This window comes from Eupeodes corollae, chromosome 3, assembly GCF_945859685.1.
Source record: "Eupeodes corollae chromosome 3, idEupCoro1.1, whole genome shotgun sequence".
Lineage (NCBI taxonomy): Eukaryota > Metazoa > Arthropoda > Insecta > Diptera > Syrphidae > Eupeodes > Eupeodes corollae.
In genome coordinates, this window is record NC_079149.1 from 113,504,715 (window position 1) to 113,516,823 (window position 12,109).

The 12,109-nt window shown below is 34.4% G+C and overlaps 1 protein-coding gene across 1 annotated transcript; it reads left to right on the top strand.

Moving 5' to 3' along the window:
• The first annotated feature begins 407 nt into the window (after nt 1–407).
• On the top strand, nt 408–11,277 carry LOC129949770 (RNA-binding protein 5-A-like). The gene is made up of 13 exons (XM_056061413.1): nt 408–640; nt 782–863; nt 968–1,372; nt 1,430–1,577; nt 7,325–7,394; nt 7,911–7,984; nt 8,496–8,585; nt 8,675–8,789; nt 8,954–9,190; nt 9,252–9,722; nt 9,791–10,595; nt 10,656–10,905; nt 10,979–11,277. Exons 1-13 carry the CDS (start codon nt 625–627, stop codon nt 11,102–11,104), a joined length of 2,889 nt encoding a protein of 962 aa, XP_055917388.1. The 5' UTR covers nt 408–624; the 3' UTR covers nt 11,105–11,277.
• Nucleotides 11,278–12,109: the final 832 nt, after the last annotated feature.

Consider the following 12,109-nt stretch of genomic DNA (forward strand, 5'->3'; position numbering starts at 1 on the left):
TGACTGAACTTGAGTTAAGCAATTCGGATATAAGGGGTTTTTCAATATGTTTTATTTTGAATAGCGCATTATTAAGACTATTGTCACTTTTAAAGCTGTCATCTAAATGTTATTTTTGAAAATGGCAAGATTCGCTTTTGAAAGACATGCTCCGTCAGCAACGAAGCAATCGTAGTTTTGCAACAAACAATTCTTTGCCGTTTTATTTCTTTAAGAGGTTATCACAACTACCCAGTTACATGAACAGAGTCAATCCTGCCCAATTACATGAACAGTCCGTTTATAAAGGATTCCGCAAGGACTTAAATTAATGTGACAGCAGCACTTTTCAATCAGATTTTCGACCTGAACACACTCATTACATCACGTCACTTCAATTTTCATTTTTCATTCAGAATTCAGAAAGCATTGCTGCCGACGACAATACGTATACGTAAAAAAGTTGCCGTCGACTTTTCTTTCGTGAAAATTTTTATTGATTTTCTTTTCCATCATAAAATACTAAACTTCTATTAAAAATTTTAAAATTCCTTTGCATAAATAAAATTAATGAATATAATCAAGTTCATTTTAAATAATTGTTGAAAAGACAGCCATAAACTGCATTCCAATTTTAACAAATTCATGGAAATGGATCGAAGTACGTTCGCCATCTTTGTTGTGAAAAAAAAAATAAATGAAATAAAATAAAATGGATTAGAAGGAATCATAATTGGATTATGAAATTAATTAAATTTAATTAAACATTAAAAAATGAATAATTCATAATGATTATAAACAGGGTCCAGGAGTATTGAATCACCCCGTAGACACAGAAGCCGCAGGGATCATAGGCGTTATAGTCGATCTCGTTCGAGGTCAAGGTATGAACAAAAAACAAAACTTTCATTTCTTTTTTTTTTAATTATCCTTAATCCAATTAAAATTTCATTAAATGAATATATATATACATACGAAAAAAAAACAGAAACCGTAGCAGAGAACATGAGCGCAGACGTAGAACTAGATCACCACCCCCATTGCCACGTTCTCGCAGTCGGGAGCGTTATTGCCGCCGGAGTCCCGAACATGATCTTTATCGTGAGCTAATATACGATGACTATCATCATCAGGACGAACGAATGATGCATCATGTGGGAGGCATGGGCCGCATTGAACGCATCGACGAAAACGATGCACGCTATATGGAAGAGCGCTTCGAAGAGGAACGCTATGAGGACCTTCGGGAAAAAGAGTTCCGTCAACATCGTAATGGGGCCGGTGGCGGAGGTGGTGGTGCTGATTTTATGGATGAAATGGATAGACATTTTGAAGAAAGACACAAGTCCCGAGAATATGAACGGGATCGGGAGAGAAATGACAGAGAAAGAAGGTAATAGCAATCATACAAGTGCACTTGGCTTTTTTCTGACGTAAATTATTTTCCTAGGGACCATAGACATCGGCATCCAAAGCGCTATCATTCATCCGAAAGGGATGATAATAGCGATGGCTATGATGGCGTGGGAATGTGTCACGACTCCCCTAACAATACTGTCATAGTACGAGGACTTCCACAGCATATAACTGAAGCAGATGTAAGTAACTTGATATTTTATTTTCAGACAAATTGGCAAGAAGTTAATCGCTTTAGAATTTTTTCTTTTGCCTTGATGTTTTTATTGAAATTCGATTCGTTTTGCATTTTATTACCTACTGCTAGGGGTGTTAATTTGAAATTATAAGTTAACATACGTAAACATTAGCAAATGCCTTCAATTTCACAGAAAATTAAAACAAGTCAACAGTAACAGGGTAATTTCTATGAATACGAGAGGGCACAATGGATCTTAAGGTTGCAGGTACCTGCTCAAAATTCAGAGAAGGTGCTGCAATTGGTTTAATAAAACAAGAAGGTGTTCAACTATTGCGGATGTTTATTTATTTGTTGAATGTCTCAGATTTAGCACCTCTTCCATTTAATAATATAGAACGAAAACAGGTGCTTTATTGAGAGTGTTTGCGATTATTATTACTTACATTTTAGTAATTTTTGTATGTAAAAAAGTGTACGTCTCTTCAAATTAAAAAAATTAACTTTAATAAACTTTACTCTCTTTATCCAACGTTTATCTTGAGTTGTTCGCACAGAAAATACCAAAATATTATTATGTACAAATAAAACTCCTTTACAAATCATAAATCCATTATTTTACTTGACAGTTACAAAAATTTAATTGAAATTATTTAAGCAATTATTAAATTGCAGAGTAAAAAAAGTTTAGATTTAGTTAAATGGAAAAATGTGACCAACTTATATTTTGACATATGTACACTTGACTTGAAAACAAAGAACATTTTTAATGACTAACTTTCCAATCGTCTTTTCAATGAAATTGCCTGTATTGGAAGCAATTTTGTCTAATTTAACAAGTCTTATAAAATAAAATTAAAAACAATAAGAGTAAATTTACAATGGTCGTAAAAAGTACTTTGACAATTCAGTAACAGTTTAAAAAAAAGGTGAACATTTTGGTTAACCCTAGGTTAGGTTAGGTTAGGTTATAGTGGCTGTCCAAGATGGAAACGGACACACTTAGGCCAGTTTAATGGCCCATTGTGATACCACATGAATCTTGAGGCTTCCTCCTAAGCTCAACGGAACCAGTTAGAGTCCCTTACGAAACGTGAGAGGCTGATTATACCGATATGATTTAGATCGTTTAGATCGTTAAAAAAGAATTCTCCTACGTAATTCTTGCGTTTTCGAGCTAGAGCAGGGCATCTGCAGAGAAGATGAAGAACCGTTTCTTTCTCTTCCTCGTCCATATAGCTTCTGCAAAAGTCATTTGAGAATACGCCTATTCCGTGGCGTGCTTTCCTATTAGACAGTGTCCGGTTATGACACCTATTATCGAGCTTATATGCGATCTGCTTAGAGAGAGCAAGCACCTTGAACGTTTTAAATCCAGTGTTGGCCAGATGTTTTTTGTGGCTTGACACGTGGTGATGTTGGTCCACCTGGTGCCTGCCCTCCTCTCAGCGTCTTGCATTAGCAACAGTTTACAAGTAGCGATTGGTATGCCAGTACTTGCCAAACGTGGTAGGATGGGCTGTACTGTACCGTTCCTGGCGAGTTCATCTGCCTTACAGTTACCTGGAATGTCTCTATGGCCCGGCACCCAGCAAAGGTGAATATTAAACTGTTGCACCATCTCCATTAGAGATGATCGACAGTTATGGACTGTTATAGAGTTTGTAGAGGCAGAGTCCAGAGATTTTTATAGCGGCCTGGCTGTCGGAGAAAATACGGATATCAGATGTTGATATCACGTTTTCTTTGAGCCAAGACAAGACTTCCTTAATCGCCAAAAGTTCCGCCTGGAACACGCTACAATGATTGGGAAGGCGGAATGAGAGACTTAATTTCAGTCGTTCAGAGTACACACCACCACCAACCCCTTCTTTGGTTTTTGAGCCATCTGTGTAAAAGTGGATTGACTCATCCTCCAAGAATGTCCTATCCTCCCAAAAAGATCTGGTAGGTATAGAAATCTGGAAATTCCTGTCGAATTGTAGTTGGGGGATGGTGTAGTCTGAGTGCTTTGGAATTGATTCTAAGTACCTTAGAATTACGGAGTGGCCAATGTTGTTGTTAGTCCACTGCGACGAAGCATTGAGGCGAATAGCAGTGCTTGCAGCTATTTGTTTACTAAATATGTCAAGAGGTGTAAGGTAGAGCAAGGTGTCCAATCTCGCAGATGCTTATACATAGGCAGGCTGAACGTTGGACTTTATTTAACTTATCCCTTTTTATACCTTTCTCTAAAGCAGTCCACCATACTGCCACACCGTAGTTAAAATCGGTCTGATTACCGATGTGTATAGCCAATGCGTGATTCTGGGTTGTAAACCCCATTTATTACCAATAGCTTTTTTGCAAGAAAAGAGAGCTACAGTAGCTTTTTTGACTCTTTCCTGTACGAAGCGTTTCCAATTTAGTTTTTTGTCTAAGACAAGACCTAGGATTCCTTTAATGTAAGGAAGGTTGACAAATGGAATTTTGTATCTCCTCGAAAATAAGACCAGATCGGTTTTGTGTGGGTTAACACCCAGTCCACACCGATCAGCCCAAAGTATTAGTCTGTCCAAGGCATTTTGTAAGAGTTCTTTTAGGATATTAAGATGCTTTCCTGAAACTGCTATAGCAACGTCGTCCGCATAGGCTATCACTCTGAAACCCTCCGCATCCAGACTAGTTAGGATTTCATTCACCACTAGGTTCCAGAGAAGAGGGGATAGAACACCACCTTGAGGTGTCCCTCTATTAACGAATCGTCTGCTAGAAGAGTTGCCCAGTTTGGAGTTAATTATTCTGCTAGTAAGCATTAAATGAATTAACTCCCGAAGCGAACTCTACATTTAGAGATGTCAGTGCAGAAGTGATTGCAGATGTGTCCGCGTTGTTAAAGGCACCTTCGATGTCAAGGAAACCATAGTGAACTCTTTATGATGGAGGGAATATTCGATGGTGCGTTAACCCTAAATATCTCATGAACCAAAAACGCTAGAGACTTGAATTATATATTTTTTAGGAAAAATCCAATTTACAGTTTTTTTATAAATCAAAAAAACTGTAAAAAAAATGTTGTCACCTTGAAAATTTTATAATTAAAGAATAATGTTTTCGTAATCTGATAAATTTTTTAGAAAAATCTAATTGACAGTTTTTTTATAACAAATAAAACCCTAAAAAAAAAACATTACTCAAAGTTGTAAACATTGAGTTTCGACTCAAATATCTTTTCAAAAATTTAAGATTATAGTTTCAAACTTATATTCTTACAAAAAAATAAAAACCTAAAAGAAAAAATAATAAAACTTGGTAAAATTAACTTTCAAAACAAATCTCTTTTCAAAACTTTGAGATATTGGCCTTAAACTACTTAAAAAAACAATACTAAAATTTGGTAAAAATTTAATTTCGACTCAAATAGCATTTCAACAATTAAAAAAAATTGGCTTCAAAATTATTTTATTTCACAGGAAAAATTATTTTCGATATTCAATAAAATAAAATCTACAAAAAATATTACGCAAATTTGGTAAAAAAAATGCATATAGATAAACTTTTAAGCAAGACAAATTCCAGCCTCTTTTTCTTTTTTTCTGTTTTTCATCTATATTCACTTATTTTTTTTACTAGTTACGAATCCGGACCCAATGAAACTACAATTGGAACTGATGGAACTTAACCCATCATTTTCATAAAAAAATGCTTTTGCTTCTCTTTTTTCTTGGTCTGAATAGTGAGAATTCATCCAACGAGGCAAAAGTGCACTTCTATAATATCAAGCATCTCTTTAAGGATGAGGCTCATCGTTGAAGTCATTGCCTACACCCTTTTGGTAGCTGCCTTCAGCAAGGAATCTCAATACAACTGCAAGCCTTAAAATTAGTGGCACCGATAACATGCTTCGTCTTTTCGGTACCTTATCTTGCAGTTCATTCAATAGATAAACAAGGCGTCTTTATTCAATCTAAAGTAAACTACGACTCTGGAAAACAACTTAATAGAATTATTAGCCCAAGAAATTATACACTGATGTGAGTACATGATGTTTAGGTATTAGATACTTACTTCGAATCTGGTAAATCCAAAAGATTTGATGTCGATCTTATTTTTCGCCTTTCTCTCATTAAATTTAGTTTCTTAAATTCGTCGTCAAAACTCTCCTGTACATTACTCACGTCAGCAGTGTTATTCAACAAAATAAATAGTCCAAAATAATTGTTGTCCTTTTATTTTAATTTTGCTTCAAACGAAATTTTACTTGAATTCAAAAATTTAAATTTGTTCTTGTGTTTATCAATTTGTCATAGTATAGCGTTTAACAATACCGACTCTAAAACGCCAAGAAAGTGACTCGCCACGAAAAGTGACAAATGTCGTTTAAGTAAAACGCCTATTATAATAAGGGTGAAAATCTCACGCTTACAAGGTTGGCCGCATCCCTTAATTGTGGACATAAGCATATAGATATTCCTTTTAACGAATAGCCACGTACGGGGCGAAATTTAATCGATAAGATTAATAAAATAAGTCTCTTATGTCGTCTGAACCTGCCCAATGTAATAATATTTTAATTGGGTTGTAAAGGCAATTGATCGAGTGGCTTGGTAAAAATAAATAGGCAACAGAGAATAAATATGAGGCAAGCAATATCTAAGTAATATTGCATTAAACGATGATACTTAAAGAGATTTTAACATGTAAAGAACGCAATTTGTACCAAGCTGAAGATATAGCCGACGTTTCAAGCAGATCACAAGTTTGAAACCTTTTTTTTCGATACATTTTTAAAAAATCCATAGATTTTGTTTTTTTTTCACAATGAATAATGGAAAAAAGAAAATTTAAAGAATATAGGTCGAAAATTTCCAACTGGATTGCTCGGCAATTGGAAATTAGCTTTTTTTCACTTCCAACTTACTAATTGAAAAAATATGCATTTTGGGGTCTTTTTGATTAAATAATTATTATTGATATTTTTAAACGAATTAGTGGATGATTATTTTATTGTTAAGGGCATGATTTAAAAAATGGAAAACGATGTAAACCAAAAATCCCTGTTAAGATTGTAGCATCATATCGTTTGTATGCAAGTTTCCATGATGAATTCGCACATTTGCAACTTCCACAAATTTCATGTATAAGGCCTTGATGTTACATCACAAGATCTCACTGGTCCATTGTGATCAATTCTACAAGAAATAAAACGAGTAGCCAAAAAAGTCATATTTTTTAATACGTTGTATGTGATCGACTATTTTAGAACTTTAAAAAACCTATGTCTTTATGCAAAATACATTGTAGTGTCGTTTTTATTTTTTTTTATTTTACACATTGGCGAACAACTTAAAAACTTGGCTTTTCGTCAACAGCGAGTCACGAGTTTGTACCAATAATTTTAATTTCTTCGATCCTTTTTTTATACTGGTATTATGTAAGTGAAAAAAATAGAAAAGACTAAACCAAATGGAAAAGGATGTGTTAGTTTATCCAGGAAATAGTCTTAAAAAAAAGACATTTGAAAATCACTGATAATTTTTCGTTTCAAGTTCAAAACTCAAATATTCAAAATAAGCGGTTTTCTTTATATTTCCAACAAATAAAAAATAATCCTGCATTTAAAGGTCCTAAAAAATAGTCCTTCATTGGGGTTTCATCTCATAACAAATTATTGTTAAAATTTAGTTTATTTTATGAATTTGTATGAATTATTTTTATAACATTCGTTTCGCTTTAAAAATAACCGAACATAAACGTTTTCCTTGATTCCAGATAACCAGCGATTTAATGCAGTGTGGAGTGTATGCGACATCTATTCGTCTAATTCGCAAAAGAAAAACAGGTAGGCATAATCAACAACAAATATTAAATTACAATTTTTTATAAATTCCCTTTCAAATATCCCCTCCTATCATAGTCCTTAAAAAATTAAAAAAAAAATCTATTGAAAAAAAACAAACAATTTATTCAAAGTACGTAAGTATAACGGTCTGTCAAATGCAAACAGAAATTATTCAAAATACAAATCTAAGTGTGTGTAAACCGTATGCAAATGTAGCACAAACAAAAATCCCAAAAAAGACTTTGAAAAAGATTCCAATGCAATTGCAAACTGTTTGCAATTAAACAAAAGACAAAGTTGCACCAGGCAATGTCTCTGCTACTGTTTTCTGTCTTTCTCTTGAGTACAATTAATGTGACGAGTGCTTTTATTAATTGGCAATCACTTTAAATATACAAAAATATTCAATATAAACAAAAAAATAAAAAAAAAAACCAACAACAACCAAAATTTCAACCGTTTTTGTTTTAAATAAAATTTACAAGAATTTTGTGTTTGCTTCTATCTAAAATTTAGGTGCATCTCGAGGTTTTGCTTTCGTCGAGTTTAGAACCGTTGAAGAAGCCGTACGCTGGATGGATTTGAAGCAGGTATCACTTGAATCTGGTGCAGTTGTAAAAAATATTATTTTCCTTATTTGTTTCAACTATACTACTTTTTTTTTATTTGCTTATAATCGTATTTGTAAAAAAATAATAAATTAACTATTTTTTAAATGTAAAAAGCAAATTAAATTTTTAAAATCAAAAGTTAAAAACAAATTTTAAGAAAAAGAAGAATTTTATGTTTAAAAGAAAATCATATTTAAATGTTTATTTGTTTTTTAAATTTGAACACAAAACAAAAAGAAAGTTATAAAAAAAAACACAACTGCTAAGCCAGATTTTTTAAAAGAAAAACAAGAAAAAATAAGAAAATAATATAAATGCTGTATCTTTTATGAAAATAATCAACAATTGCTTGTTGAACGAGCTGCTTAAAAATCCAATATTTGGAATGATACAATGAGACTAGAATCAATATTTAACGGCGGTGACTGTGTAGTCAGGAAATATTTCACAGATCAATAACTGATATTTTCTTTTTTCGATGTTTTTGCAGGGTGTATTGATTTTGCAAGATCACCATCGGGCCGTTTTATATTACAGCTACTTAAAAGAGCCGCTTATATCTGATTGGTATTGTGCAAAGGTAAGTCTTCCAAATAAACACTGTTGAAAAAATATCAACACCTTTATTATATAAAATTTTGAAAATAAAATGTGTGTCCATTTATGTAGTGTGGCGTTTTCAATTTCAAAAGACGTGACAAATGCTTCAAATGCCGCGCATCCCGTGAAGAAAGCGAAAAAGGTGGCGAGGGAAGCGATGAAGTTAGCAACATCCTAACTAAAAGTATAAAAACGCTAGTAACATTTAGCATCTCTATATACAAATTTCAAACAATAAATAAAAATATAAATCTTAAACAAATTTTTTCCACCTGGCCAATTCGAAATAAAAACTTGATCGATCATCCATCTATCTTATGGTTGCAAATATGTTCTTTGCAAATGAAGAAATAATGCTACGCAATTTGGATGTTCTGACCAATGAGGAGGGTGTTCTGACAAAAATGCAAGAAGTTGTTCCCAATCTGGTGTCGAAAATCTCAAAAATACTTGTTTGCCGTGATCCCCTAACCCAGACGTCACGTGGAATTTGTTATCTTAACTTTGATAATCTGGTCGATTCAATGAACACCCATAATGCACTCAATGGATTGGAACCACCTTTACAAATAGACAACCGAGAGGGTAAGGTTTTTGTATGTCTAGCTTCGATATTTAACATTCTTATACATTTTTGTTTGTCCAGTTTTAATATCATATTGTGTGGATTCGGAAAATCGTCAAATAACCCGCGTTTCTGAGAGTACCGTCAATGTAACTCCAGATCCTATGGTGACTGTTGCCACTGTCAATCCCAACACGTATCAGTACACAATTGCCGATGTACCGCGATTAGCTGAGTACAGTGCCTCGGTGTATGCCTCGACTCCAGCTGAACACGAACACTACCTAAAATACTACAAACAGTATTACATGACTCAAATATCTAAAGGTCAATTTGGGAATCTACCGTCGGTCAATCAGTTGGGAGAGTCCGCCAATTCAGGTGCAGCTGTAGCACTCTCAGCCATACAGAGGAAACAGAATAAGATGAAGAACATTGAGACGACCGCAACACAAGCTGCTGCAGCAGCGGCAGCAGCAGCCGCTGCAACGAAAGCTGCAATCGCAGCAGCTACTGTTGTTCCACCAAAAGGCAACGATGATAAACAATATCGTAAGTCTAACTTTTATCTTCATTGCAAGTTTTCTGTTGTGATCTTGTATCTTTCTTTTTGTGTTCAGCTACACCTGACGTATCCTTGTATCAGTACGACGAAACATCAGGATATTATTATGATCCCTCGACCGGTCTTTATTATGATGCGCATTCACAGTACTACTATAACAATGAAACCGGGTCATACCTCTATTGGGATCAGCGAAAGAGCACTTATGTGTTGGCAACAGCAGCTGCTGCACAAGCAGCCGTTCAAACTGCATTAGAAGACACAATTCCAGCTGCGCCCAAGCCGCCGGAGTTTGATGAGCCCAAAAAGGAGAGTAAACGGGATAAGCCCGACAAAGTCAAAGTGGCAAAGAAAATTGTCAAAGACATGGAAAAATGGGCCAAACAACTGAACCAGAAAAAAGACTTGGTTTATGTGGCAGCCCCACAGCCAACTGTACCTCACAAATTGGATGAACCAATAGTTAAACCACTTGGAAGTGGTTATGCAGATGTTGGTTTCTCCATATTGGAGAAGAAGGATCGTCCAAAAATAGCAGAATATGCAAGTCCAAGTATAAGCAAATTGGTGCCTTCATATGCGTCTGATTCGGATGACCATGAAGATAATGTGCAGCAACACCATCAACAACAGCCCCAACAGCAGCAGCAGCCACAACAACATCAACAACAATCCCACATGGAAAGTGAAAAGGATTATGTTGATTTCCAGAAGCTAACTTGTTTGCTGTGCAAAAGAGCTTTCCAGTCTTTGGATATTCTAACCAAGCATTTAAAAATGTCAAATTTACATAAGGAAAATCTGCAGAAGTACAACATGTCAAAGGGCATTACGGATTCCGATGAACAGAATGCATTATCGTAAGTAATTTAAAATGTTTTTCTTTTGAATTATACTTACAAAATCTCAAAAATATGTAGGTACCGAGATCGAGCTAAAGAAAGACGTTTGAAATACGGTGAAAGTGACCCACCTCCGCCAAACCGGAGTAAAGAGCGTTTCGAGAACGAACTGAAACACATGACCAAATCGAGTAAGCCCCGACAGCAACAAACACCTGCCCTGCCTATTGGTGAGAATAATGTGGGCAATCGCCTTCTACAAAAAATGGGATGGTCTGAAGGCCAAGGTCTTGGTCGTAAAAATCAAGGACGAACAAATATTATTGAGGTATATTTCTTTCAACTACATTTTTAAAATGAAAGATCTAAATTAGTTTTGTTTTTGTATGTTTACTAATTAGGCTGATGCACGTCCTGCAACGGCTGGATTAGGAACAAAATCTGCAGCATTTGCACCTGGGGATGATTATAAGTCATATATAAAACGAATGATGAAATCAAGATATGATCAAGCAGAAATTAAGTAAATTTAGTTAATAGACGATTTATCATTTACTTTTTAAAGACCCCGTGTTGTTAAGATGATTCAGTTTTCCAAACATTATATTTATTAATATAATACAAAAAAAAATCATGTGAATACGTTAAATTTAGTTTCTAGATTAACAATTTCTTTTTTAAATAAAACAATTTTTGAATATCTCAAAGTTTTAAAAAAATGTGTTTATAATTTGTTCTCAAAAACACTTTGCTTTAAAAAGTGCGAACAAAGGTAGTTATCATTTTATTAAATAACAAGTTTCATCGTGTCGCAATAAACTGAGAAATTTCTAATTTACGAAAGTAGAAAGATAATTTAATTTAGGAATAAGAAAGAATAACGAAACGAGAGGCGGTTTGAGCGTACTCAAGTAAACGGATAATCATTAGCCGATTATGGAAAACTATAAAACGGGTATCGTTAAAGTAGTACCCGTGGCATGATGGTTAGTGCGTTGGACTGTCATGCCAGAGGTCTTGGGTTCGATCCCTGCCTATGCCATTTAAAGTCTTTTCGTGGGTACTGCCTCTTGTGAGGAATTGACAAATACTCCAAGAGTTACTCTTGTCATGAAAAAGTGCTTTCTCAAATTGGCCGTTCGGATTCGGCATATAAACTGTAGGTCCCCTCCATTCCTGACAACATTACTAGCACACAGGAATGGTTGAGAGTTGTAAGTCACTAGGCCCTTGTTCTCAATGGACTATTGCGCCACCCGATTTATTTATTTATTTATTTTATTTTTATCGTTAAAGGCCAAAAATAAAGACGAACGTTTCAGATATAAAGGAATTGCTATACATTTTTTTGCTGTACATTTTTGGACAAATGGCGCACTTCTTAAGTGAAAAGTAAAAAATTGGCTACAAAATCGCTATATTATTGTTTATAACGAATAAACTATGTAATATACTAAAAATCTTACATACTTCCAAAGAAAATGTATTTTTTAATACATATTCAAAATTTCAAGTCAATCTGTTAAAGTTAA